General features: G+C 38.9%; 1 protein-coding gene across 12 annotated transcripts in view; it reads right to left on the bottom strand.

Moving 5' to 3' along the window:
- ptprub (protein tyrosine phosphatase receptor type Ub) overlaps positions 1-26,049 on the bottom strand; it is a 252,566-nt gene that overhangs the window by 48,299 nt on the left and 178,218 nt on the right. For 6 of the 12 annotated variants that reach the window (XM_037537134.1, XM_037537133.1, XM_037537137.1 and 3 more), the window contains exons 11-16: positions 22,172-22,274; positions 20,055-20,328; positions 12,116-12,152; positions 4,297-4,435; positions 1,011-1,040; positions 615-775 (exon numbers count right to left, since the gene is read on the bottom strand). In XM_037537134.1, coding sequence (XP_037393031.1) covers positions 615-775; positions 1,011-1,040; positions 4,297-4,435; positions 12,116-12,152; positions 20,055-20,328; positions 22,172-22,274 — 744 coding nt within the window. The remainder of the gene's footprint in view (positions 1-614; positions 776-1,010; positions 1,041-4,296; positions 4,436-12,115; positions 12,153-20,054; positions 20,329-22,171; positions 22,275-26,049) is intronic. The other 6 variants (XM_037537140.1, XM_037537136.1, XM_037537141.1 and 3 more) reach the window with 3 other exon arrangements.

Here is a 26,049-nt window from a genome sequence, read left to right as displayed (position 1 = left end):
TTCCAGTAATCAATGTTTCTAGACTGCTTGTCTTCAGCAAACTGTTTGTGGGTTTTCTTGTGCATCAGCTTCACAAGACACTTCCTTCTGGGACAACGATCATGCAGACCAAGTTGAGGCATTGTGCGGCATATGGTCTGAGCACTGACAGGCTGACCTCACACTTCTTCAACCTCTGCAGCAATGCTGGCAGCACTCATGGGTCTATTTTTTTAAGCCAATCTATGGATATGATGCTGAACATGTGAATTTCTTTGGTCGACACTGGTGAGGCCTGTTCCAAGTGGAACCTGTCCTGGAAGACCATTGTATGACTTTGGCCCATGTGCTATAGCTCAGTTTCAGGGTGTTAGCAATCTTCTTATAGCCTAGGCCATCTTTGTGGAGAGCAACAATCCTATTTGTCACATCCTCAGAGAGTTCTTTGCCTGGAGGTGCCATGTTGAATATCCAGTGACTAGTATGAGAGATTTGTACCGAAAACACAAGATTTAACTATAAGATAAAAAAAAACTATTTAATGTGATACCTGATAATATCCAGCATGCCTCCTGCTAAGCTCACGTGCCTTTCTTGCATGAAGTGTGTGTCTGTGTGTAGTGGATGTCTCTTACTGCGGGTGCTGCAGGTGTGGGCATCCATGAAGGACAGAGCCATTCTCTCGTCCTCCTGCAGTGTGCTCTGGTCAGCGAAGCTGCGCTCCATTGAGCCCATCATATTACTCTTCTCCTGCCTGTAGGTAATGGGAGTCTTATTCATGTTCACTGGCTTCCTACTGATAACACAGAGACCGAGAGAGTGTGAAAGAGAAGAGGAAAGAAAAAGATGGAGATGGAAAGAGGGAGAAAGAGAAAGAAAAGGAACAATAGAGAAACAGAGAGAGAGAGAGAAAGAGAGAGAGAGAGAGAGAGAAAGAGAGAAAGACTGTTACTTCACTGATGTGCTCTCTGATCAGCACTAAGCTAAAGCAATGGGAAATGATGGTGTGCAATGGAGGAAAAGCCACTTACGGATAGTAAGAGTAAGAGTAGTAGTCCCTTCTGGAGAGGAGAGAAGAGAGGAGAGAGAAAAAGAGAGAAAGAGAGAGAGGAAGAGAGAGAAAGAGAATAAGGGAGAGGGGACATGAGATGCAAGCATTGCCAGTGTTCTGATTAGTGTGAAAAATGGCAGGCTGTCAGAGGCTTGCTTTGGCCACACCAGCAATGTGACACATGCAGAACCTAAGCAGTGACAGACACAACCGCAGCCAAAGCAGATATGGCCTAATCAAATATGTTGCCTTGTTAGCTTTTAATGAATCAACCAAATGCTTTGCTGCCAGAGAGAATTTCGCTATCACCAGCCACAGAAGCAACTTCATGGTGGCTTAGCAGCATAATCGGTCCCACTGTTTGAGACTCAGAAACACTGAAATATTCAGTAATGCACTTAAAGTACTTTTTGTACAGAATAACAAAGAATTATCATCTCATTACCATATTTTTCTTTTCATTTTGGAGAACATTGTGTTAAGCTATTTCATTCCTTAAGGTCCCAGGCTTATTATGTACTATACATACTATTATGCATAGACATATATATACTCACTGGCCACTTTATGCTAGTAAAAGGTTGGACCCCCTTTTGCCTTCAGAACTGCTTTAATTCTTCATGATATACTTTCAACAAGGTGTTGGAAACGTTCCTCAGAGATTTTGGCTGGTTATTTGAGTTACTGTTGCCTTTCTATCATCTCGAACCAGTCTGCCCATTCTCCTCTGACCTCAACATCAACAACATCCACAAGGCATTTTTTTCCACTCAACTGCTGCTCACTGGACATTTTCTCTTTTCTGGACCGTTCTCTGTAAACCCTAGAGATGGTTTTGCGTGAAAATCTTTATTAGAGATAGTTTGTAGTAAATAAAGTACTCTGATCAACAAGCAAGCCCACCACTGCTCTGAAAATATTGCTATCTCTTTACTTTAAAAATGAGAGCATGGAGGAAAAGAATTACGCTTTGTAAAAGTATATTTGCTTGTGGCTAGGGCATTTTTACAATATATTGTAATTTCATAATGATGAATGCTGTATTACACTGAAAACAGTAGTATTATCATATTAATAGACTTTTAGGCACTCTTTTTTTGCAGTGTTGAGAAATGCATTGAATCAAGACACCACTACATTGTATCAAACAGAATAACAAGCTTTATGAATCATTATATGCTGAATAATAAAATATTTTACTATGAACATGAACATATTACTACTAGAGGTGCGGGAAAAACTTAGATGTACTGCGATGCAGACGTGAATGATTCTGAATTGATTCATAAATGTCAAAAATCAATTTTACAGTAGAAATTAAATATTTAGAATGTTGATGGAACATAAAAAGTGCAACTTGGAAGTGGATAAGGACAGTCTGTGGCGGCACATAACAAAAACCAACTGGATAAGTGAGAAATCCGACCGGCACACTGTGCATTAAAGCCAGGTTCAGTCAGGAGTCACAACCCAAATGTTAGGAAGAGTCATTTTGTCCATTCAACAAACATCAAACCACCTTGGGAGCCTCTAATGTGCTAATGTCCTAGTATAGACAAAAAAATATAAACAAAAAAAACACAGTTACTTTGCTCTGCTTTAAACTTTAGTTCAGCTATAGCGTCTTTCCTCCCAACTCCGCCAGAAAACTTTTCCTCAAAAGTAGAGCAGCTTATTGTAAAATGTCTCTCGGCGTTCGGCTGTGTTACGAGCCTGAAGTCGCTTCAGCTTCTTGTTTGAATTTTCCCGTTCCACCTTAAATTCTATCTGTGGCACCAAATGTAGCTGCTGCACCATTTAAGGTTGAACAGGGAAATCCGAAAGAGAAGTGACTTTTTAGCGTTTGACAGTCTCTCGTTGCAGACTTAACATTCCAGGAACGCAACTGTGTCCCTTTGTCTCCAAATGTTCGTCTTAAATCTCTTTGCCTTTTCGTAGCTACTAGCCAGATGAGACTTCGTTGCTATGTGACCTGCAGTCTTCTCAGTCGATGAGAATCAGGGCTTTCGCTCTATGTTGCACACTTTGGACCTGAGATTTAGTGTCCAGTCTCAAAAATATTTTACTGACACAGTGACCCCTGGCTCTCTACAATGTGACCATATCCGAAGTTATAAAATAACTGAATTAAATGGGCAGGATGGCTGTAACATGTGCTGCATGGACATCCAATTCCACTGGATCTTATCTCACCGTAACAACGCATTGTATTGCAGATTACTGACAGCAGCATCTGAAACAAGAGCAGTGAATGAGAGCCTTCTAGATCACTTCCATTTGATTTACTAAGAAAAGATAATGGAAGTAAATGCATTATGCATCATTACAAATACTTTGGTTTAAAACTACCAAGTCCTCACACAGTGAGAAAAAAGAAATTCTGTATAGAAAAAAAAAGATGCATCAAGATGTATTGATAATCGTTTTGTAATCGCATTGCAGCCCTCTGAATCGTAATCAAACCGAATTGTGAGGTGATTAAAGATTCCCACCCCTAATTACTATACACTTTACACTATTTATTATGCCCAATGTAGACAGGCGTGCGGCCCAACTAATCTGGCAAAAGATTTTAATGAATTAAAGGGGACTTTATCAAAGTCTATAATTATAGGTGCTTTTCAGGAACTCCCCCAACACCAAGTTGTGAAATGTGTTTGAGTGAGAAACAGCAAGTGGCTTTTCTCAGATTGCTGGTGAGAAACTCTGAGATAGATGTAGTGGATCGTGGGCCATTTCTCTTATCAGCACTGAGACCTTTGGAGAAGCATGCTAGTTATCTTCAAAAGCACACCTTTTCCCACCCAATTATCAGCTCATTTCTGGGTCAGGCTGATGCCAGGCCAGGCCTAATTAAGTGAGTAATTGAATTGCACCTCTCCTTAATTAAATATTTCACACCCAGATAATCTCAGAAGATGAAAGCTCTGTGCAGTTGCCCTGCCACACTGTGGGAGACTGGAGACAGCAAACGTGAATGACTGTTAGCATTAGTCATAGTCTATGAGTGACCCAATCTGCGTTTGAAAATCAGAACAGAGCATCTGGGATTGGGAAAAGAGTTTCTCCTCTCTTCTCTATATCTTTTAGATTTTAGATATAGAGTTATCTGTATCCAATAAACACAAGACAAATGTGAAGTCTGTGTTGCTTCCAAATTGCATACACAGTGAAGCCATTCATGATTCATGGTAATTCATGGTAAAGCACAACATGCCATGTCACAGGTCTATTATGGGCTAGAGGCTGTTCAATGTGCTCCTTACCCTTTTTTGATGATGATGATGATGGCTCCCAGCAGCAGAATGAGGACCACCAGCCCCCCTGCACAAACACCCAGAATCAAGCCCATCTCCTCTGAGTGCTGGGAGACTTCCAGAGCACGTCGGTGGTCCTTACAAGCCGCTGAAGAACACAGACAAATACATAAACACACACATTTAAAAACCTGAACAGAAACATCTGCACACCAATACTCTAACTTATTTAAATACATACTCATGTACAAAGAGAAAGCCTGAAAAACATCTACATACTAAAAATACTAAACTCAGAAGTGCGAGCCAAGTTGCATTTTGATTTCAGAAGTCTGTGTGTGTGGGTCATCAACATGAAGCTGGAGCTAACATTTGCTGGCTCAGTTACCCCATTTCTTTGGTATTGCATACCTAGAAAGTTATTACTGAAGTTAGTGCTCCTTTACCTTCACTTTACTTCTCAGAACGTACTTCAATTAAATTGAGTAACGAGTGGGATTCATATTTGGTGTATTTTACTTAAAGCTACAATATGTAAGCTTTCTGGATTTGAAGACCTCTGTGGTTAAAATGCGTAATTGCACTCAACGTCACACAATGTGAAAGAATATTTCATGTTTCGGCTCCCTTCACTGAGTGAATTAATCTGATTATTGCAAACATGTTGAACGAGTATTCAGTCAAATACTGAAAGAGAACTCAGTCAAAACTTATCCTAGGATGAAAGTGATTTATCTCCTATTGTCATCATATCTTTATCAGTATAGATTTATTTTGCAAATGAGATCTAAACATCAAGCTGGATCTTCTTTTTAAGGGTCGTTAAATAGATGAAGATGTATGATGTGGTCTGAAAAACTCCCACAAGATTCGACCTGATGCCTCTGACTTTAAATTATTATTTTGGGCTTTACAAGGTGACTCATAGCAGCACATGGACACCATGCTTTAATGTGTACTGACTCAGTATGGCTAATTCTTTCAATAGGAACAAAGAATCTTACATAGTGCAGCTTTAAGAAAGACTGTAATTAATCAACCCATAATATTAAGCTAAATTACACAGAGCATCAAGAGAAAACCTTGATTTCCCCACCATCCTCCAGCTAACTTTGGGGTGGAGGGGGATAACGTGCTACTTGTCCTCATGCCTTGGACTTAGAAAAAGAAACAAAGCTTTTTGTCTCTGTCAATCTCTTGCAACACAAGTTTTACTAGCATGGCAGGAGCACGCTTCCTCTAGCAGGAACACATCAGCAACACCCAAATGACTATTTATCCCCCACGCCTGTCTGCACTGACAGCGCAGCAGTATGGGTCAGTTCACACCGTGAATCTCCACAGGATAGCCTAACTCTCATTCACACAGGACAATGAGGCTGCATGATCGAAGAGTAAGCAAAGAGCGTGCGCCTGCGTGCAATGAAGCCTGGAGAAAATTAACCTGACCACACTTCAGACGCCTGCTGTCAGCTGAATAGCAGAGTGTGTCTGTACGTGCATGTGTTTTTACTGCTGGAAAGTGGGTGGCTAATGTACTCAAAGTGGCAGCTCTTATGCCTTTAAATAAAAAAAGCAATAAATTCTATTTTCCTCTTTTCACAGATGTTTGGAGTGAAAGTGTAGAGATCCATTCTGAGCACATAGCGTTACAAGTCACTCAAAAGCATGTTTTCCAGACGAGGCAGGTGGACCTGCCAATCAAATTCTTTTCAAGCTTCATTTCCAAGTGACTGGATCTCCTGCAGACTATTGACCTCTATACTCAAACCAGTATCTGCGTTTAAAAGTGTTCTATGGGCCTGTCATTTCTCACACTGAAAAAATGGCATCTTGGCAAATTGTCTTAAATCTAGATGATATATCTAATATGTCTCATCACATAAGATTATTGTAAGAATACTTTAACCTATTTTTATATGTTGTTTTAAGTCATTTGATCTAAGGATAGTTTCTTATTGCTTTGGCAGACCATTCTAAACTCATTTTTGAAACAAGAAAATGATCTGCCAATAGAATAAGATAATTTATGGACATTACATGACTTACAAGTAAACAAATCTAGAAATGAACTGAATAATATTATGCTATCCTTACAACCATCACAACTTGACAAATATAAGACAAAGTGGATTAAAGGACTCTCAGAGAACATGAAGTGCAGTCAACTCCTGTTAAAAGCCTGTTCAAATTCTCAGAGGAGAAACATGCACTAGATTCTGTTGCTGTTCATGCAATTCAGACTACTATGAAGATATATTAGTGAGAATAAAAACACTGATCATCCACTCATGTATGAAACATGTTTAAAGACAATACTTTATATGCAAGCTGATAAACCCTTTCTTTTACTGCCACTTCTATGCAGGTGTTCAGACATTCTACTGCCATGTCTCATCAAACTATCAAAGAAAACACATCTACTCATCTCTTGCTTTACAACTTAGACGGAGGTGAAATTTCAAGTACCCTTTAGTCTTTACCAGTATGCTGAAAGCCTTACTACACTAACAGCTGGTTCATTTACTCACTCTCTCCAGTGGTCTGGACTTATGCAAACAGCTCCTTTGTCATGAGGCTAGTGATCTAGTTTCCCCGGCTGCTCTTAGCGTTTCCTGAAGGCCCCGGTGGCCTGAAAGCTTGTGGGCCAAGGGAGAGAAAGTCAGTTTGGGCCCGCGGAAAGAGGTCTGCTTCAGAGCTCTCTGTACAAGGCCAAGGCTAAAAATACAAGTGTGTGGATAGAGGGATCTGGGGCAGGAGAGAAAGGAACAAAACATAGCTCCCCTCCATCTCCATGCCCAAGGCCTTTACACAACGTTCTTTCTTTCCCTTTCTCCTGTAACAGCAAACACTCAGAGAAAATGTTGTTTTAGTAACAAAGAGATAGAGGTGTTAGCAATGAAGCTAGTTCCCAGTAAAATATTCTTCAAATTCTATTCTGGTTTAAAAAAATATAACCTGGGAAATAATAACACGGAAAGTCAATGTCGTAAGTGTCATCAGGTGAGCTCTGGAGAAGTTCTGAGAATTTCCTGGAGACACTATGCTAATTTACTTTGAAATACAGAAGAAAAAGGAAATGGCATGAAAAAATCGCCAATATTAAAACTATTTGCACAATCCACCCTTAACTACATACGTCGAAGGGAGAGTTTTTTGATACACATGGCCCATAAACTGCCCATGTACACATAGTATACATGCTTTTTTGGGCAGAATACATCTTATTTATGCCTGAAACCTGGTGTGGAAGGCTTAGTTCCTGAGGGAGCGCTTGTGTTGAGAAATGTTGAAACATCTAGACCTACGCTCTTGCTAACTCTAATCACTTTTTATGTTCTTTTGCAAGCATTAATAAAACTGCATCACACCTGGACACAGAGAGCAGTGTTCATTTATATGTGTTTGAAGACTGACTAAAATATGCAGGCTTTGTTTGAAAACTCTGAACAGGAGTTGTATAGTTCAGCATTTCAGGAAGTGCTTCAACTTTCTCAATTCTTCTTTCTGCATTTCAACCCATCTGTGGGTCTCGCAGTCAGATTCTATATCATAACACCCAAAACATCATATCTTAACAACGAATAAAGACATGCACTGTGCATGAAATACGGATGGAGGAACATCCATTAAAGTTTCCTGCGGCTCTGATCAGATTTTCGTTGTCGTGCCACATTTCCTTTTTGAATATCAATTAAGCCAAACACAAGCATGAAATTTGTTTCAAGATTAATGTGAGCACCTGCTGAGTGCCCCCAAAATGGAAATTGGCACTTAGAGAAGAAATGAGAGTCTATTGTTGTGTGAAGACTGCCAAGGGACTGTTAATTAAACTGTCACCTGCAAGTTGAAGTGGAGGCCGTGGCTGCTTGGTTGTGTAAGCCTGTGCAATTTTACAATGCTTTGAGCACATTACGGGGGCGACACACACATTGTTCCTCCCTACACTCTGCTCAGGCAGATTTCTATGACAGATGGAACAAAATGACCCAGTGAGTAGAACCTGTGTTCATTTACAGTAGTGCATATAAACATTATACAGTGCAATGTGTTGCAAGGCAACATGATAAAATACAAGGCAATAGTTTTTGGGTAAGGGTAACATTATTTCATAGTCTAGAATTTTGATTTGTGGTACTTGTAGACATTCATCATTAAACTTGAACCATAAAACATCTGCCTGAAATTGATGTGAACTGAATTGAAAGTGTCATAGTTTATCTCATAGTTGGGCATATAGTCACTCATACAAACTCATTATAGTTATGTGACACTTATTTTATTGTGTTTATATTATTGTAAGTTTATTTGTTTTTTATATGCTATATGTATCAGTTAGTTAAGCAAGTTACAGTTGTGCTTTTGCAAACTACAATATTTGTCATTAGCTATAATGTTTGTGCTTAACCCAATTAATCTCATCATTCATACTTATGACTGAAACTATAAGTATGTAGAGCTCTAAAAGAACTGTTGATGTGTATTTGAAAGGTACTGAAAGGTAATACATAGAGCTACAGCTTGCATAATAGGCAGTCTTGATTTCATATATATATATATATATATATATATATATATATATACACATACATATATATACATACATATATATATATATATTTTTTTTACATGTGTGGTATGAATATAAAAGTATGCACCAGAGAAAGATGGTCAATTGAAATTCTACGCGTCAGTAAAACTTGTTAGAATACACATTTAACCACCATATTACGTACATATAGTTTTATATAAAGAGTCTACTGCTTATATTTATATTGTTGTCAATATTTATATATTAAGACTGTACTGCCACAATTGTGACTGGTGGGATAACACAGTGGCTTACATTTACTGCTTACGATGACCCAGTACAGGTTACATGCATCATTATATCAGTATGCTACCTTAGCTTTTCACATGCTTCACTCTTTATTAAGCTGAGAAAAAAATGGGACTAAATGATTGGTTAAGTATCAAGACATAAAAGTAAATGAGTTATTTTTCCTAATTCAGTTGTGTCCAGTTCTCAACCGATAGTTAGATCTCCCCCTAGCACACAATGCTACCAAGCTGGGAGGGTGAGAGCTAGCATGTGCTTCCTCCGAGACCTGTGAAGCTCCACTGCATATTTTGAAACTGCGTCTAACATAGCGTCACTGGACAGCTCAACACGCTTGGAGAAGAAAACCAACTGCCTACTGTTACCTCAGCTAGTAGAAAATGTAAAAGAGCTCTTGATCAAATATATGACCAACACAGGACAGTAGAGAACAAATTCAGATTTTGGTGCTCCAGCAAGCATATCGCTGCTTTTGGAAGAAAACCTCATATCTCCATTTTTGTTGTTTTTCAGTTTTTGACATAATTTGAAAACACCTGTTGTTGTTTACATTGTGTGTAAATTTCATGATGATTGGACCAAAGAAATGGCCCAAAATTACTTGGGAAAACGTCTGGTTCCATTGACTTCCATTAAAAGTAGTTTGTTTTTTCCTTCTCCTGTAAAATTACCATTTTGGAGATACGAGGTTTTCTTCTGACAGCAGCAATATATTGTAATTCTGTTAGTATATGAGTCCAGAGCATAGGGAAGACATCAGCTCTAGCCTGTGACATAAATACAGCAAAATGATTTACTATATCAACGTCTGTATTAAATGGAAGAACAAATGCTGGGCACATGTAAAAAATGTAACAAACCATCAAGGCTCTGATCATTATCTCATGTTTGTTTGCTGATGGCTGTTTAACCCTATATTTTGCCAAAAGGTTTTCAATAGTTGCAGACACAATTTGGACCTGCTTTTGAATGCCAATTAAAATCTTATGTGGATATAAATATACATACAATGGTATTCCACATCACTCCTCTAGTTTTCTCTATCGCATTTAAAATAATTGGCTTAATCTGTTCATTGCAAGTCTCATTTGTTCAATAGTTTGTCTGTTTAATGCTCTGGGTGAGAGGAGAGGCATTTTGCTCATCAATATGTTGAGGTGTGATTAATCATAGTCCATCTGCATCCTGAGTGTGTGTGTGTGTGTGTATGTAGCAGATGGAGAATGAGACAGTTCCAAAATGGTTGCTTTTGCCTCTTGGCTTTATGCTCTGAAAGCTTCTTTCCACCTTCATTACCTAGTCAAAGAAAACACCCCCCCCCCACACACACCCCCCACATACACACACACACACACACACACACTCCCAACACATCCTTCCCCTTCAAAGTCAATTTAGCCCCAAGGCTCAGTACACCCTAAGTAAGCGCTGAGAGCTATAAATATGGTCGCCCCAGCCCTGCGCTCTGACAGCACTCAATAGGGGCCAGAGGAGGCCTTTGTTGTCATCTGGAAGGGTGTTCACGCCTCCTGATCTTTTTCATGTTTGTGAGGGAGCTATGACAGGCCTGGGCCTCATCATATTGATGGGTACAGGTGTGTGTATTAGCGCTGTTTGATGTGGAGGGCTCTCTCGTGAGCGGACAAGCTCCTGAGTGCTCATCTCACTGGCCTCTTGGCTGTGTGCCTGCGAGGGACTAGCCACCAGCAGGCAGTGTCCTTTGATACAGCCTGATCCCACACCACCAGCACCCAAAACAAACATGATGAAAGGCTGACCTGTGCACTTCTGCTGTTTTCTGCCCCTTTGTCTGCTGTGTGTGCATGTGTGTGTGTGTGTGTGTGTTTGGGGGGGTGGGAGAGATAGACTACAAGAGAGAAAGAAGGTAGAGAGTTTGCTTTAGACGGTAGATACATGTCTCACCCTGAGGGAAGTGGGTACGTACGTAGAAAATACAGGACTGCTAGTGGCACTAGTTTCTACCAAGTCTGGAAACAGAACCTCAAAATTACTCAATTTCTCTCGCCAAAAAAGTGAAATAGAAAACTTCTCTAGGGTGTCAATTTTGTACTCAATAAAGACAGAATTGCTTTCTTTAAAATTTTATTTCACAACTGAGATAACACTACTGTTAGCTTAGCCTATAGATCAGTGGCTAGCATTCAGGATTTGATGATGCCACAGGGATTCCCAATGGTTGCATGATATATTTTTGTGATGCATGCTGAGTATTGAGAATAATGAGAGGACATTGATAAATGAAAAGATGAAAATTATCAAAAAAATTGTGAATTCTATCAAACAGATGAGGTGTTATACTGCACAATATGACAAATAGCATACGTCCAAAGAAAACTATGTATCTCCAAGTTTTAGTTTTCTGCATCATCTGAACACAGTGTCTATACTTAACATTCTATGAAAATTTCATGGTGAATGGACCAATGATAATGCTCTAAAATTACTTGTAATAAACTTCACACTGACTTACATTAAAAGTAAAGAATATTTTCGCTCTCTCCAGTAAAGTTACCATTTTGGAAATACTTGTTTTACTTTGGACAGCAACAATATTAAACTCTACTTGCTCCTTACACTATATATTAAATATAACAATGCTTTTTCTTCTCTTCAAACTTGCCACTGAGATATGAGTTTTATTAAGAAATCAACATGTAGGATTAAATGTGCGTGTTTGTGTGCATGTGTGTATTGCTTGATAAATAGATGTATATGATGTAGAATACACAGAATACTGTAACTTATAATGACCATGCCAATGAAGTATCCATTTACTGACTTTTGCTCTGTGGGTCAGAGAACCAAACACTGAGGGAATAAGCTGGCCTGTGAGATTGGCTAGTGCCATATGGCAGAGTATTGTCTATGCTTGAGCTGGGATCTGCCAACAAGAGTAGTGGCCTACAACAGTGGATGAGGCCTAACTGAGCTCAGGATTAGGAGAAAGAAAACAGGAGCAAAACTCACCTTTACGGGCAATACGGATGCAGTTTATCCTGGTTTCCTGAACAGAGAGAGACAGAGAGAGAGAGAGAGAGAGAGAGAGAGAGAGAAAATGTAGAGAGAATTTAGAGGCACTGAAATGCTGCATAAAACAGGCAGCTGTAGATGCATTACTGTCTGATACCTGATGGGACATTAAATGAGCTCATACTGACTTCAGCCAAATCAACAACAGCAAGCCAGAAACAAGAGATAAAACACATTTAAGACCAGCAGCGCTGCTCGTTCTCACTGAACCCAAGTGTGTGTGTGTGGTGGAAATATAAAAGACTGTAATGTAAAGAAACGGAGATGAAGCGAGAAAATAGCTTCCCACCAGCAAACAAATACAAAAAGGAATTAATTTGCCTGAAATCTGGGCTGATGACATTGGGGTGTTATGAAAAGGACCTTCGTCAAATAACACTAATGAGATCCAAGCCCGTAATCCAATTCTGGCCTGCCACCTCGACAAGGAGATGCATTATCAAATTAAGATTTACAGATGCTAATTCAGGCATTATAGGACAATTATGCAAATCTCCCCATGCGGAAAGGAGTGAGAAGCCCCTTCTCAAACTGCGGTTCAATTCTTTATTTTCTTTTTAATTGAAAATCCATTTCAAGCTGTCTCATTCCTAAAGCCCCTCCTTAACCCTTCACTGATGAGAGAGAGCGCAAGTAAGACAGAGAGACAGACAGAGAGAGAGAGAGAGAGAGAGAGAGAGAGAAAGAGGGGGGGGCAAAAGAGAGGAAAATATTGAGAGAGAGAGAGAGAGAGAGAGAGAGAGAGAGAGACCAAGAAACAGAGAGAAAGAGTGAGCGTGAGAAAAAAAAGATTTAGGGATAAACAGTGAATGACAGAGAAGGACTGAATGACAACACAGAAAGTGAGAGAAAGAAAAAAAAAGAGAGAGAAAGCGAGAGGAAGTACGAAGAAACAGCCAGAAACAGTGAGAGATAGTCTGTGCGACAGATATTGAGCCAAAGAAAAACAGATGACAGTTGACAGATGACAGCAATTTAAACCAGAGAATTCTTACAATTTTGAATGCCTGTTCTTGTTATATGTTTGCTATTAACAATGTAATTGTCTTTTTTGTTCACTGGATGCAATTATTATTCAATTAAAGTACAGGCCTAAAATGGCCAAACAGGTTGATAAGCTTTCTATCTTCTTCACTGTTGATGCTTAGTAGCAGCCCACAAATGACGAACACAGCTCAAGCTCACACAAAGAACCATTACTCACTGTGCCTTCTTAGGGGTTTAATGCACCACTTTGAATATTTTCTTTTATACTATTTGATTAAACCCAACAGATTAAATTACACCCAATTCCTTGTGACAGAAACATATGATTGTGAAAGCTGGCAACTGTGCAAAGAATTGTGATCAGCCTAAAAGAAATTATGATCAGATGTTAATGCAAAAATAGTGACAGGCCTAATCATGTCAGTGGTGTTCTGGTGGGCCTGTATCTAAATATGGTCATGAGATATGGTCATGAGAGAGAGAGAGAGAGAGAGAGAGAGAGAGAGAGAGAGAGAGAGAGAGAGAGAGAACACGTGATATTTATTCAGATATATAAACACAGTCTCACAAACATTCAAAGAAAAGCACAGGCGTACATAAATGCATGGTGCAATAACATTTAGGCCAGCTCAGGCTTTCTGACCACATCATCTTTATCTCCACCAGCAGCCATCATTGACATGCAAGTGTGCCATAGCTTCCCTATTACACACTCTCCTGTAAGGGCGAAATCAAAGGGAGAGAAAGTTGATCGCAGTTCACACTCCAAACATGACCAGCAGGCCCACGCTGACCTAGCACAAAGTCAATCCTTGTAGTCACAGCCCAGAAATATACCTTACAGAGCACAGCCCCACCATCAGAAGCAGTCAATAAAAGAAGGGGTTTGAGCGACAGACGGGAGAGCGCGGGCGAGCTTTGATCACCCGGGCGCAGTCACAAAGCTTAAGCCCACTTCCCTCACTTAATCAAATTCATGGGAACGGTCATGCCAGCCACCGCAAAAGCGGATCTGTCAGCAAACTCAGCCTAAGTAAATGAATTATGAGCACTATATATAACCAGTCTGGGGAAGGAAAAGAACTTATTAGAAAGCACACACTTGGTTTAGTGAAGAAGGGGTGAGAGAAAGGGTTAGAGAAAGAGAGAGGGAAAGAGAGAGAGAAAGAGAGAGAGAGAGAGAGAGAGAGAGAAAGAGAGAAAGAGAGAGAGAGAGAGAGAGAGAGAGAGAGAGAGAGAGAGAGAGAGATGATAGATTTCAGCTCAGGCCATTCATCTTGACATGGCAGAGATTGCAGAGTGAAAACAAGAGGAAGTAATTAGTGAGTGAGAGATTCAGGGACAGAAGGTACTCACTGGGAGATCACTCACACACACACACACACACATTAGGCCTGGTGTCCCAAATGTCTTCTTAATACTCAACGACAAATTTTAATGTGTGTGTGTGTGTGTGTGTGTGTGCGCGCACATGAGCATGTGTGTATGTGTATGTGTTTTTATGCATGTGCTTGTTTTTATGCATGTGCCTGAGAGAGGTTTCATTGCTGAGGGGTGTTCAGGGACTTAGTGAAAGGCTAAAGGAAAAAGAACAGATAAACAGACAGAAACAGCAACTCTGTATTTTCATCTGGAAAAGTATCTCTTAAGATCTTTCCATCAAATCAACTGAGTGGTGTGGCAATAACAGCATGAACAGAATTAGCTAACTGTCAAGAATAATAGGCAAATACGTCACAGACTCTCTCAGCTGGGGCAAAATAATGGGAGACTTTTTGAAAGTCAGCCAGCATCAGCTGGTGAACCACAGTCTGGATGTGGACCCAGAAAAGTATTTCAATGGATCAAAATAAGCCATATGTAAAAAAACGAGCAATATGTAAAAAATGCCACTGGACCTCTGGAAATTTTATCTGAATACTCCTGGCCTATTTTATGATTGATGACATTTTTGATAGTGACTTTTCTATAAAATGTCCCATACCAGTTACATCTCATTGTTGCTAAGCTAAAACAGAGTGGCTGTGTGAATGAAGATGCACAATGTGCTGTAAGAATAGCAGTCTGTTTGACTACAAGTAGCAGTGTTCAGCTAGTCTAACATAACTTTACTACCTTTCACTACCAATACTACATGATTGCTGTCTATCTGCACTACAAAACGTCCACATTTTACCAGAGAACGTCACTTGCAGCAGACACTTCCAATTACTTCCAAAGAGATCTTTATATGCCTATCATTGCCTTTATCCAGTTTATCCAGTACAAACGTCAAGTGGGAGGTTGAGGAGTCACAAACCAAACTGTGTTTTTGGAGGCTCAAAAGCGCGAGACTTGCACTACTCGTCACTGTTTCAGTGTTTACTTTGGCTTAAGTGAATTGAGTAGTTCATCATATTTGTGCTAAATGTTTTTATGTGCAATGAAGCACTGACCTGCCTTGCCTTCATAAATTAATTCAGTATGTACTGTACTATAATCATTGATTGCTGGTACATTAATTTATAGTCCTTTTCCTTCCCTCTTGCCACATTTATGATTATCAATATTTTCTAAAATATTTTTGTGACCATGCAGAACAGAAAAGTAATATATTGCATTTCAGTGACAAAACCTGCCACTGTAAAGGTAAGAAAATGATATGAACTGAATACTGAGTATTAGGAAAAAACCTATTAATTGCTGGCTTGACTTACAAGCCATTACATATATTGTCAATATGGCATAAATGCAGGTGTATATTTTCACATAGTTTACATTAAAATAGCTGTATACAGGCTTTAGCCTCCCAACTTCGGTCCCTCCCCCCAACTTGTCAGACTAAATTTGCACCCCTCGCTCCTTTTAATCTTATACAGCTGACAAACATTTTGAAAGTCACTTCTGTATGTAATATTGGTCAAAGAAACGAACCAAGAAAAAAGAAAGAAACTTTAAACAAACTTCCTCTAATAGCTCACTTACAGCAAAGTGGTAATGTAAACGCTAGCTTACTCTGCTGAACTCCTTCCTCTTTAGCTGGAGGTGCCGGCCTTTCCAGCGATTACTGTAGCATAAAATAGCGGAGAATGAAAATGAATATTTAGGTAAAGGTCAGGGGTGTAAATCACTGGAGCTGAGTGGAAGTGGAGCAGTGTAGTTCACCTCCAAAGTGGCTGAGCTGCAAAGTGATGGTGGGTGCTATTATAGTTGAGTTGTCACATGCATTTTCAATCAGGCAGCAGCAAAGGACCCCGGGGGATTCAGCAGTGGGGTCAGTGGTGAAGGTGGCCAAGAGTCTACTGTTTAATATTGCTAAACTCAGTCCATCTCTGCATGTCTGAACTGCTGTCCAAAAGTAGTGAATGAGCTTAGCTATCCGAGCCAGGCTTCCAGGTGCTGAGCCCGAGTGATAACCTTCTGCTAAATGTCAGATGCATCTCTTTAAGGACGGAAGCTCACTGACTGGCACTGAACCCAAATGAAGCAATGAAAAAGCCTCTTCACTGCCATTTCTCGACAACACTCAAATGTGTATTGGTAAATTAATATAAGAGCCAGGTGAGTAAAGGGTGTAACACTAACAACAGAAAGATGTCAGAGTCACATTTCATACTGATGGTCTCCTAAGGCTTGTGTCAAAATGCTATCAATCTCAGCTGATTATCTTATTAAATGTGAGAGTTCGGACTAAGATAAAAAGCATGTTAAGATTTCAGACTGGGGTTAAATTTAGAGCTCGACTCATAGTCAGATGTACTAAGCCTTTGTGTTGCTTAAAAAATATAATAATAATAAAAATACAATAACAAAAAAATAGCAGCTAGATGAATGCAGAAGCCTTGAACATGCGCTTGTCGGTGTCGGAAAACCTTTTTGACTTCCAATTTGACTTCAATATTCTATTCTATTCTCTTCATTATCTCTTCATCATAGAACTTGAAATTTCTCTTTTTGTCCTGAGCCTGTTGAAAACTCTACTCTTTCACTGCATATTTTAAAACCTCACAAGCACAGTGCAGTTAGCGGTGTGCTTATAATTTAAAAGTAGTTGGTATACTGTGAGTGGCTGTTCAAGCCTATCTAGTGCATAGTTACACTAACTAACTAAAACATTTAAGTAGCAACAAAAATATGCTATCTAAATATCTATCACCTATAAAATGTATGTATTAATATGGTGTATTTTTTACTCCAAATATAATTTTGAATTATTTTCATTTAGTATACACTTTTCTGTTCTAATATTTTACCAATTCTTAAAGCTATTTTTTCTTTAAAAACTACCAAGCAGGTACAGCATGTTATTTTCTGCATTTTTAATCAAGAATAAGCTAAGCCAACCCTAGAAAACTGAAGTTTAATTTAGACAAATTGAGAGTACATGTCAAGTCACATTTTTCGCTCTGCCATCTTTTGTATGTGCCCCTGTGTGAGTTTAGAGTTTATGTTAAGTTAAATTTAACACATATGTAGCTAAATATCAGTTAATGATAAGGTCGACATCTACAAACAGCAGGGCTGACAGTTCACATGGTTTTAGAATGAGGCTCACAGTTTTGTACAGCCAATGACTGTAGATTATATATTCAGAACTGCTTACTGTGTAAAAATGGAGAATATTAAGAAACATATAGTCAGTAATTTGAGTTTTCTTAAGTTATGCAACCAGCTGCCAGAGTAGTTAAATGCTGCTTTACATGATGCCTAGGAGCTGTTGAGCTTGCTGCTTATGGAGCATTGCTCCTGGTTTAAAACTGCCTTCAAACCTGCATCCTTATGACAGTTAGCTGGAGTTTAGTGCATTAGCGTTTAGTGTTCAGTGCATGCAAAACTCAAAGTCTCACTCCAGTCTCATTTTAGACACCTAAAAGTCTCACTTTAGCCAGCCTCACTGCAGTGGACTACCAAAATTAAGTGTTAATTGAAGTTACTGTTTGGAGCCACAGAAGAGTAGCCTCCTGTCAGAGCTGAGAGAGCTACGGCTGTGAAGCGCTATGCTGCATGGCTGTGAAGCACTATGCTGCATGGCTGTGCTCCGCTCTGATGGTAATTAGAGGATTAGACAAATGTGAAGAAGGCAGCATGTTGTGTGAGTGTGTGTGATCTGCAGAATGAGACTAGGGTCTCACAGGGGGCACACAAACTCATGAGGGCAAGCTGGCACCAGCAGAGCCTCACTGAGCTGGCAGGATGGCAAGTGGGCGGAGGCTAGAAGTTAAGATGATCCAGTCTGGTGCTACTGTCCTTGTGGGCCACAGGCCGTGATGGCCCACCGCCAGTCACAACAAACAATAATCCCACCTGCCAGTGAGGCACTAATCTAATGTAATCTATTATATTAATTCAAATGTGTGGGCTGAGCAGCGAGCTCCACCAGCACGTGGGACCTGAGTTTCATTTTATCACATTCAGAGCCTGGTGACCCACAGTCATCACTCTACAAACTTCTCTGAAAGTTGTCTGGAAGGATTCTTAAGCAGCCGGAGAAGCCCATCTGTCCAGGCCTAATTTTAGCAATGAACCGCTTACACAATAAACTGCATTCCCCATGCCAATGTGGGCCTGACTAATAACATAAACTGCCAATTATCTATTTCTGATCTACTGCACCTGTGCCCAATTACGCCAGAGAAATGGTCCATGCTTGTGAACCAGGGCACTCTGAAGAGCGAATGTCCACGGGGAGTGTGAAGGCTGTTGTACCTTGTTTGAATACTGCCTGAAAATACTGAGCTTGGCATGAAGCATGACAGAGCTTCTCTTGTTCTCGTGTTCACAACCTGCTCCGGCTGTGAGCCCACATAGGTTTTAATAACTCTTGACTTGCATGGATGTGGAGAGTTAAAGGGAGGAGAGGAGTTTGAGAGGATAAGATGACTGTGAGGTAATGCCTTTGTAATTCTCAGCTTATCACAGATTTACTGCCTGCAGTAAATCTTATTCTGGGTTCCATACTGGGCTATAACTTATTCTCTCATAAGCAAGGGGTGGTATGTATCAAAGTTCACAGAGTGAGAAAGCTGATCTAAGATCAGGATTTGTTTTTTCATGTCTGTACAAAAATAACAATACAGACAATATGCACTTTTTAAGCTTAAGAAAGCTTAAGAAGTTCTAGAAATCCTAAATCCTAAACATGAAATTTTGGCAAATTATTCTGAATGATAAAGGACCATCTCTAGTAAGCAGTGGGTTGTTAACTGGCAAGCCTTATATCAAAGACACAATCCACCAAAACAGCAATTATAAAACAGGTATTTGAGCCATTTTACAGCTGTTGTAAATTGCCTGATGTACCCAAATTTTTAAGCATACAGATCAACTGCATTCTATTTTTTTAACAAGTTCTGTTTTCTGTTGATTTCTAATATAAAAACAATTAGTCAGTAAACTATTAAAAAAGCCATTCATTTCTGAACATGTTAATGCCTAGTGCCTGTATACTGATTAATACAAAAAGCAACACAGAAAATAAAATATAAAAAATAGTAATGGCAATCCCAAAAATATGCTCTCATTTAGTGGAATCGTGTCCTCATGAGTACAGTTCATTAATGTTCCTTAACATGAATGAACCCACCTTTTTACATAGGAACTGTTATTTATTGGAAATGAAATAAATCAATTTTAATGTTTTTAACCAATGATATTAGTCAAGCAACTGTTCGTTGGTTAATGGTCAACCAACTAAACGTTTACATTGTTTTTGCGTACAACATTGGTTTTAACCATAAAAATCTTTAAACAAGATATAGATTGCTGAACATACAGCATTGTAAAAGCACTACAGGTACACAGAAATACAGCTGAAATGTATGGTAATGATGCTAAAACTAGGTGCCAATATTAGGCATAATTTCCTGAAAAGCTCACATTCAACATGTCATTTGAGTCGGGTGACACTCACCCCTCGGAAGTTGCTCATGGCCTGAAAGTAGATGAGGTAGTTCTTCCTGGGGTCCAGCGGGCTGTTCCAGTAGCCGTTGTAGGTGTGGTTATCACCGACAGTGAAGGGTGTGGCCTCAGGCAGGCTGCTGGGGGGCAATTCAGCTGTGTAGTAGTGCGGAGAGCCCCGAGCCTGTGCCTCCCCATGAGAAATGGGCACAGAGAAACAATCCTGCATCCCCAACTCCCTCTTCACTTTCCTCACACTCTCCTCCTCCACCACCACCTGGTATGTACTGCACACAGAGCAGAGACGTCACCAGCCATACAGCCTTTAGGGATAGCTGGGGTTATTTAAATATATGGATATGCAGTCTCATCCTGGTATTTGTGGAACAAAGAAAAAAATTGCATATCTCTATTTTTAAATGTGTTTGTGACAGAGTGTGCAATGCAGATCTGCAGAGAATGCCAAACAGCTGATGCTGCATGTCACGTTAGGTGAAATATATTAAGGAAAGCCAAACACGGACATATTCCAAAGAGAATGATTACAATTTTACAGTTTAAATTTAAACCTGAATTACTGATTCATAGATGTTATAATCTCTATATTTACATATGTATTATTAATAACAACATGAAAATATTTTCTCTTCTGGATACTATTTGCTAAAAAATGTGGACATTTGAATAACAAAATGGTATAAATGCCAGTCATACTATGTCAATGCACCTTAGACACAGAATGCAAAAGTAGTAGAAAGAAAATTTGTTTTATGAGGATCACAATACCAATTACTTAAAAAAACAAGAACAAAAAACACAAATCATGCTTCAAAAGCAATTGAAGGTAATCAGATTATCTCACCGAGACTCTGTAATACTCAAGATTATTCTACTCATCACAGTCTTAATCACATAATCAGCAGAAATACAAATTGAACTCCTGGCATGTGCAATGATGGTATTACCAAGAAATTATGGTAACACTTTATTTGAAGGGTGTCTACATAACACATTCATATCACTTTACATAACACGTTTACTAACACGTTCATGAATGCTTAAATCAACATTCGTAAACTGTCATTTTACCAAAAAATGTTTCTCAAAATAAAAGTCCTCATTTTTTATTTTGAATAACTATTATTTTCACTGAAACTCTTCATTTCTGGACTGGCAGCATAAAAGTGACCTGGCTTTATCCTTTTGGACAGAAAGTGCTATGACACTTTCTGCCTAGACTTTTTTTCCCCCTCTGGTGACTCTTTGACTTTCCTCCCTCAGGGTGCTGATAATTTTGTAAGAAATGTCCTTTATAAATTTGCCTTGCTATGCCTTTACCACAAAAGTGACGAAAGCCACGTTATCCTAACTAAAGTGCATGCTACATGAATGGATTGATATTGAATGGAATGGATAAGTATTATAGACCTGTCCCACCACCACAAAAAGTTTGAGACTCTAAGTTATTTGACTGTTCATAGCATATTTGAGTAATTCACTGTCCATACAGTAAAGTGACATGCAAGACAATATTCATAAGTGATTCATAGCATTTTAAGGAGCTGTTAAAACATCATATAGTATAGTGACATGCAAAGCAACATTCATAAGTGATTCGTAACATTTTTAAGAGGTATTTATACACCATGTGTATAAATAACGATAGTCATTTAAAATTAAACATCTTCAATTATTTTCCCTACCTTTGCAGCCAGACCCAATGACTGTGAAAAGGCAATAAACACCACAAGTAGGAAGGTCCTTTTTTATTGATAAGACCAATGTTCAGAACAGGCACTTAAACATGCTGCTCAAACTCAAATCAGGAAACTACAAGCTCTTCTGAACATGGGATTGCACTACACTGTTTTATTGTGAAAAACATCTTTCAGTCAAATGACATTGTCCATATTAATATCATGTGAAACATTAATAGTTTACGAATGTTGATTTAAGCATTCATGAATGTGTTATGAAGTGTTTATGTAAAGTGATATGAATGTGTTATGTAGACACCCTTCAAGTAAAATGTTACCGAAATGATAACTTAAAAACACTGATCCAAAACATGAATGTAACTAGTTGTAGGTGTAAACTGCAGTTTTGATGTCATCACAATGTTATTCTCACCTGACTGGAGCGCCTCTGCCCTGGGCGGGACGGAGCAGCACTGTAATGGTGCTTTCTGTCTCGCTCAGCGGAGACGGCATGTCTCCATAGTCGAAGGTTGGTGCTTCATACAAAGACAGAGAGAAGGAAGGAGATTAAGGAAAAAAACATTAAAATGAGAGAATGGGGCAGAGTTAATTTGTCAACTACAGCTTTTTATTTTAACTGACACATCATGTGTCATAAGTCATGAGCAAAGTAAGAGCTAAACTACTTCACAGCTATGAGATTCTTGCAACTCATTAAGTGTCTGCTGTCTCAAAAAAAAAGTGTAGTATGTAGCAGACTGAAATAACGTTAACGATCAGCCACCACCACAAGCAAACAAACACTTGCAATAACCTGACTCCCACTTCCCACCTGAATCAATGCTTACTAGTTGTAGGCTATAAACAACACCTTATTCTCTCCCCTGCCACCCTGACCCTCCTCTCCATCCATAGACCTGCTGGTTGTCTAGGATACAGGGTGCAATTAAAAGGCATGGAGTGGAGGTGAATACGAGAATCCTTCCCCGGAGAAGTCTGGCCAGAACATGAACAGCTTTCTTTAATAATGCCAGTCAATGGGCGATGGGGAGGAAAGGCAAACAATTATGGAGAAATCAATGATTATGGCATTAAAACGTGTTTTGGAAAAATTGCACTGGTGAAAGCAGGCTTCAATTAAAGTGAGGCATCTAATGGCATTGACTCATTCAACACATCAACGTCCATTCAGTCAGAAAATTACTGCGACAAGCGCTTATGCACACACCGGCAAGGAAAATATAGAGCACACAGGAGTCACTCCCACACACTCACACATTCATATGTCAAGTCAAGTCTCACAAGACATATGAGTACAATATAAAAGCTCAGAAATCGCACATACATTGTTCTAGACAGTATGTGACAGGCCAAAAAAAGAACATTTTCTATACATGCATAGATTTGTTTGGGGGTCTTTCAGTGTAAGTGTAATTTTTTGTTTATTTATTTATTTATTTATTTTTTAGGGGGTGGGGTGGGGGGGGATTAGTGGGGGGGTGAGAACTCATCATGTAAAATATAATTAAAGTATCAGCACAACTAATACTGGTATGATAAATTTTCATTACAAAAAGTATTCTATCATTACAAAGTAACCTTTAAATCTTCCTGACCTGACTGGCTTAGATTTTGTTATCAGTTCATTGAGGAAAGAAAACAAAACAAAATAGGTGTGAGTGGCAAGGCATTATTTTGTTTTCAAGGCATGGTAAGAATTTGGTATTTTAATGTCTTCTTGACATTATTATTTTAGCAACTTAACATTATAACATTTCTCCTATGGTCCACTTGCCAGGGGGTAACATCATGCACTTCCTTACAGTTTCCTGCTTTCAGCTTTGATGCTGCTTTCTTGAGGAGCAGGGCTGATATCAGGTCTATATTTATGTTGAAACGTCTGTTCTTGTAGTAGGCATAAAAAAGGAGTGAGACATGTGAGACAGATGCTGACAGACATGAGGTGAGGATACAGCTGTAGGGAAGAAGTGTTTAATAGGCAAAGATGTTTAATATGCTTTTTCATTAATTGTGTCCTTCACCCTTTGTGGTGTATTTAAAACTATTTTCTATGAATATGACATTTAGATAAGCAACAATTCTTTAGTTTTTATGCAATTCTGTGCATTACAAATCTGGATTCTTTTTTCGAAGAATTTTAGGCATGAAAGCTAATAATCTACCACATTAACTATCTACCACTTTTCACTATCAAACTCGTAAATAATCGACTACAGTTGGATTTAACGATTGTTAATACAACACTATATAGCACTAGAAAAGGGAACCGAGAAAAGTGTTGGACCAATCATGCATATTTAGGTTGGAATGCTCTAGGTAATACTGGAGGTAATATTTTTGTATATTGCCAAAAGCTGTTTGACAGCCCTTGCTATCTTTTTTTCATAAGCTCATGCCCTCAGATCAGTACAGAAGGTCCTGTTTAACCCCTGCAATGTTCAACCTCAAATTACATGCTCTCTGAGGGTTAAAGTATGTAGCAATATCTAACACAGCTCTCCTTTTACTGGCTCTAAATTAATTATTAAAGAGCCTTACGCTCCTCACACACAAACAGTGTTCCCATGTGATATTTTATTTCTCTATTCGTAGCAAAGACACACAAAAAAGAAGTGAATCTCAGGATGGTGCCCATCATTAGTAAAGGTCTCTCAGGCATGGTGATGACAGAGACTATTGTTCTGAAGCTTAGGCTTGCTGCTGTAGGCCACGGTGGAAAAATGGTGATTGCCTGGCTGATTGGAGCATATGGTGTTGTTTAGCGTGCTCGGCTCACAGGCATTGGGGAGATGACAGTGGCATCAGTGTCTTTGAGAACAGAGGAAATACTGTAATGATGTTTTTTCTTATCTTTTTTTTCTGAAGGAGCTGCTCTCAGTTTTGGAGCAGCTGCAGAAATTGTGTTCAGGCAAGCACACCCACACATCACTGCATAATGACTCCAACACACACACAAACACACACACACACACACACACACACACACACACACTCTTGCACACACAAATAATGACTTTTGAGCACACACACAAACACACACTCAACTACCAAACATCAGCATGTGTAAACACACTCAGATACTTCAGGAAACCACAGATACTTCAGAAAAATACAGCACTTCATATGAGGCTGATGGATATCATCAGTGGAAGATGGACATACAACTGTATAATTTCATATTTTCCTTTGAATTAAACCTCAGAGTTACAGATGCATACCTGTAATTATTAAATTGTGCATGATGAAGCACAGTTTTCAGTGTAGTTACTTCTCTTATACTGCAATGGGATTATATTACTAATTACTCACTGGATAGAGTGCCTTCATACCCATTGCTAAAAAATATGCAAATCTGTACCAGCTGAGAAGTTCAAGTGAAAAACACAGTACTTCTTTTAAAGGGGACCTATTCTGCTCATTTGAAATGTCCATGATTTTAATTTTGGGTCTACTAGATGAGCCCAGTGTGCTCTGATTGGTCAGCTCATTCACTCTGCAGGTAGTTGGGCTATAAGAATTGTGTTACTAGATTATGTTATATTGTAACAAAGGAAACTTTGGAAAATTTCTTTTAAGTAATTATTCGGATAGAAATAGCCAAACACAGTAAACATCACTTAAAAGCACTGTCTGTGTGAAAACCCAGTCAGGTATGCTTTGAATTATGAATGGCTGATGTGATTAAAAACCTAGAAAGTAGCCATTAGAAATAACCCTGAATAGCTGTATTGTAAATCAAATAATTTATGAATGTTAAGCTTGCAGAGCTGTTCCTGTATGAAAATTGAGTCTGGCCTGATTAGGTGATTTTGGGGTTCTCTTTGCTTCAGCACAGTGGTATATATCTATCAAATTAGGAGGGAGCACATTACCCAAAAAGTGCATATGCAAATTATCCAAAAAAAGACAAGCACAGATAATCTAAATGGAGGAAATATACATTTTAAATGTATATCATTGATATTGCTCTGTTAAAGGCATACAAGTAATGCAAATAAAGGAATTATTATTAAGCTTTATTAATTCTAATTAACTGTAATGTTATTAAATGTTAAATGTTAATGTTATTAAACGGTCACGAGTTACATTAATGTGTTACAGAAAAAAGCGATGAGACTCTAAATTTGTACCTTTGTAATAACTTTGTACTTCATCATCCCAAACACATTTATATTCAATCTACACTCTGTATCAGGTTTGAGAATGTCTTTCTGACTTATTTTTCTTTACAAGATTTTAAGAAGTTTGCAATTTTTCCCTACTCAAAACAATATTTTATGCACAACAATA

Source organism: Pygocentrus nattereri, chromosome 3 (assembly GCF_015220715.1).
Source record: "Pygocentrus nattereri isolate fPygNat1 chromosome 3, fPygNat1.pri, whole genome shotgun sequence".
NCBI lineage: Eukaryota > Metazoa > Chordata > Actinopteri > Characiformes > Serrasalmidae > Pygocentrus > Pygocentrus nattereri.
The sequence above is the reverse complement of the archived record's forward strand: the minus strand, read 5'-3'. Positions and strand labels throughout refer to the sequence as shown.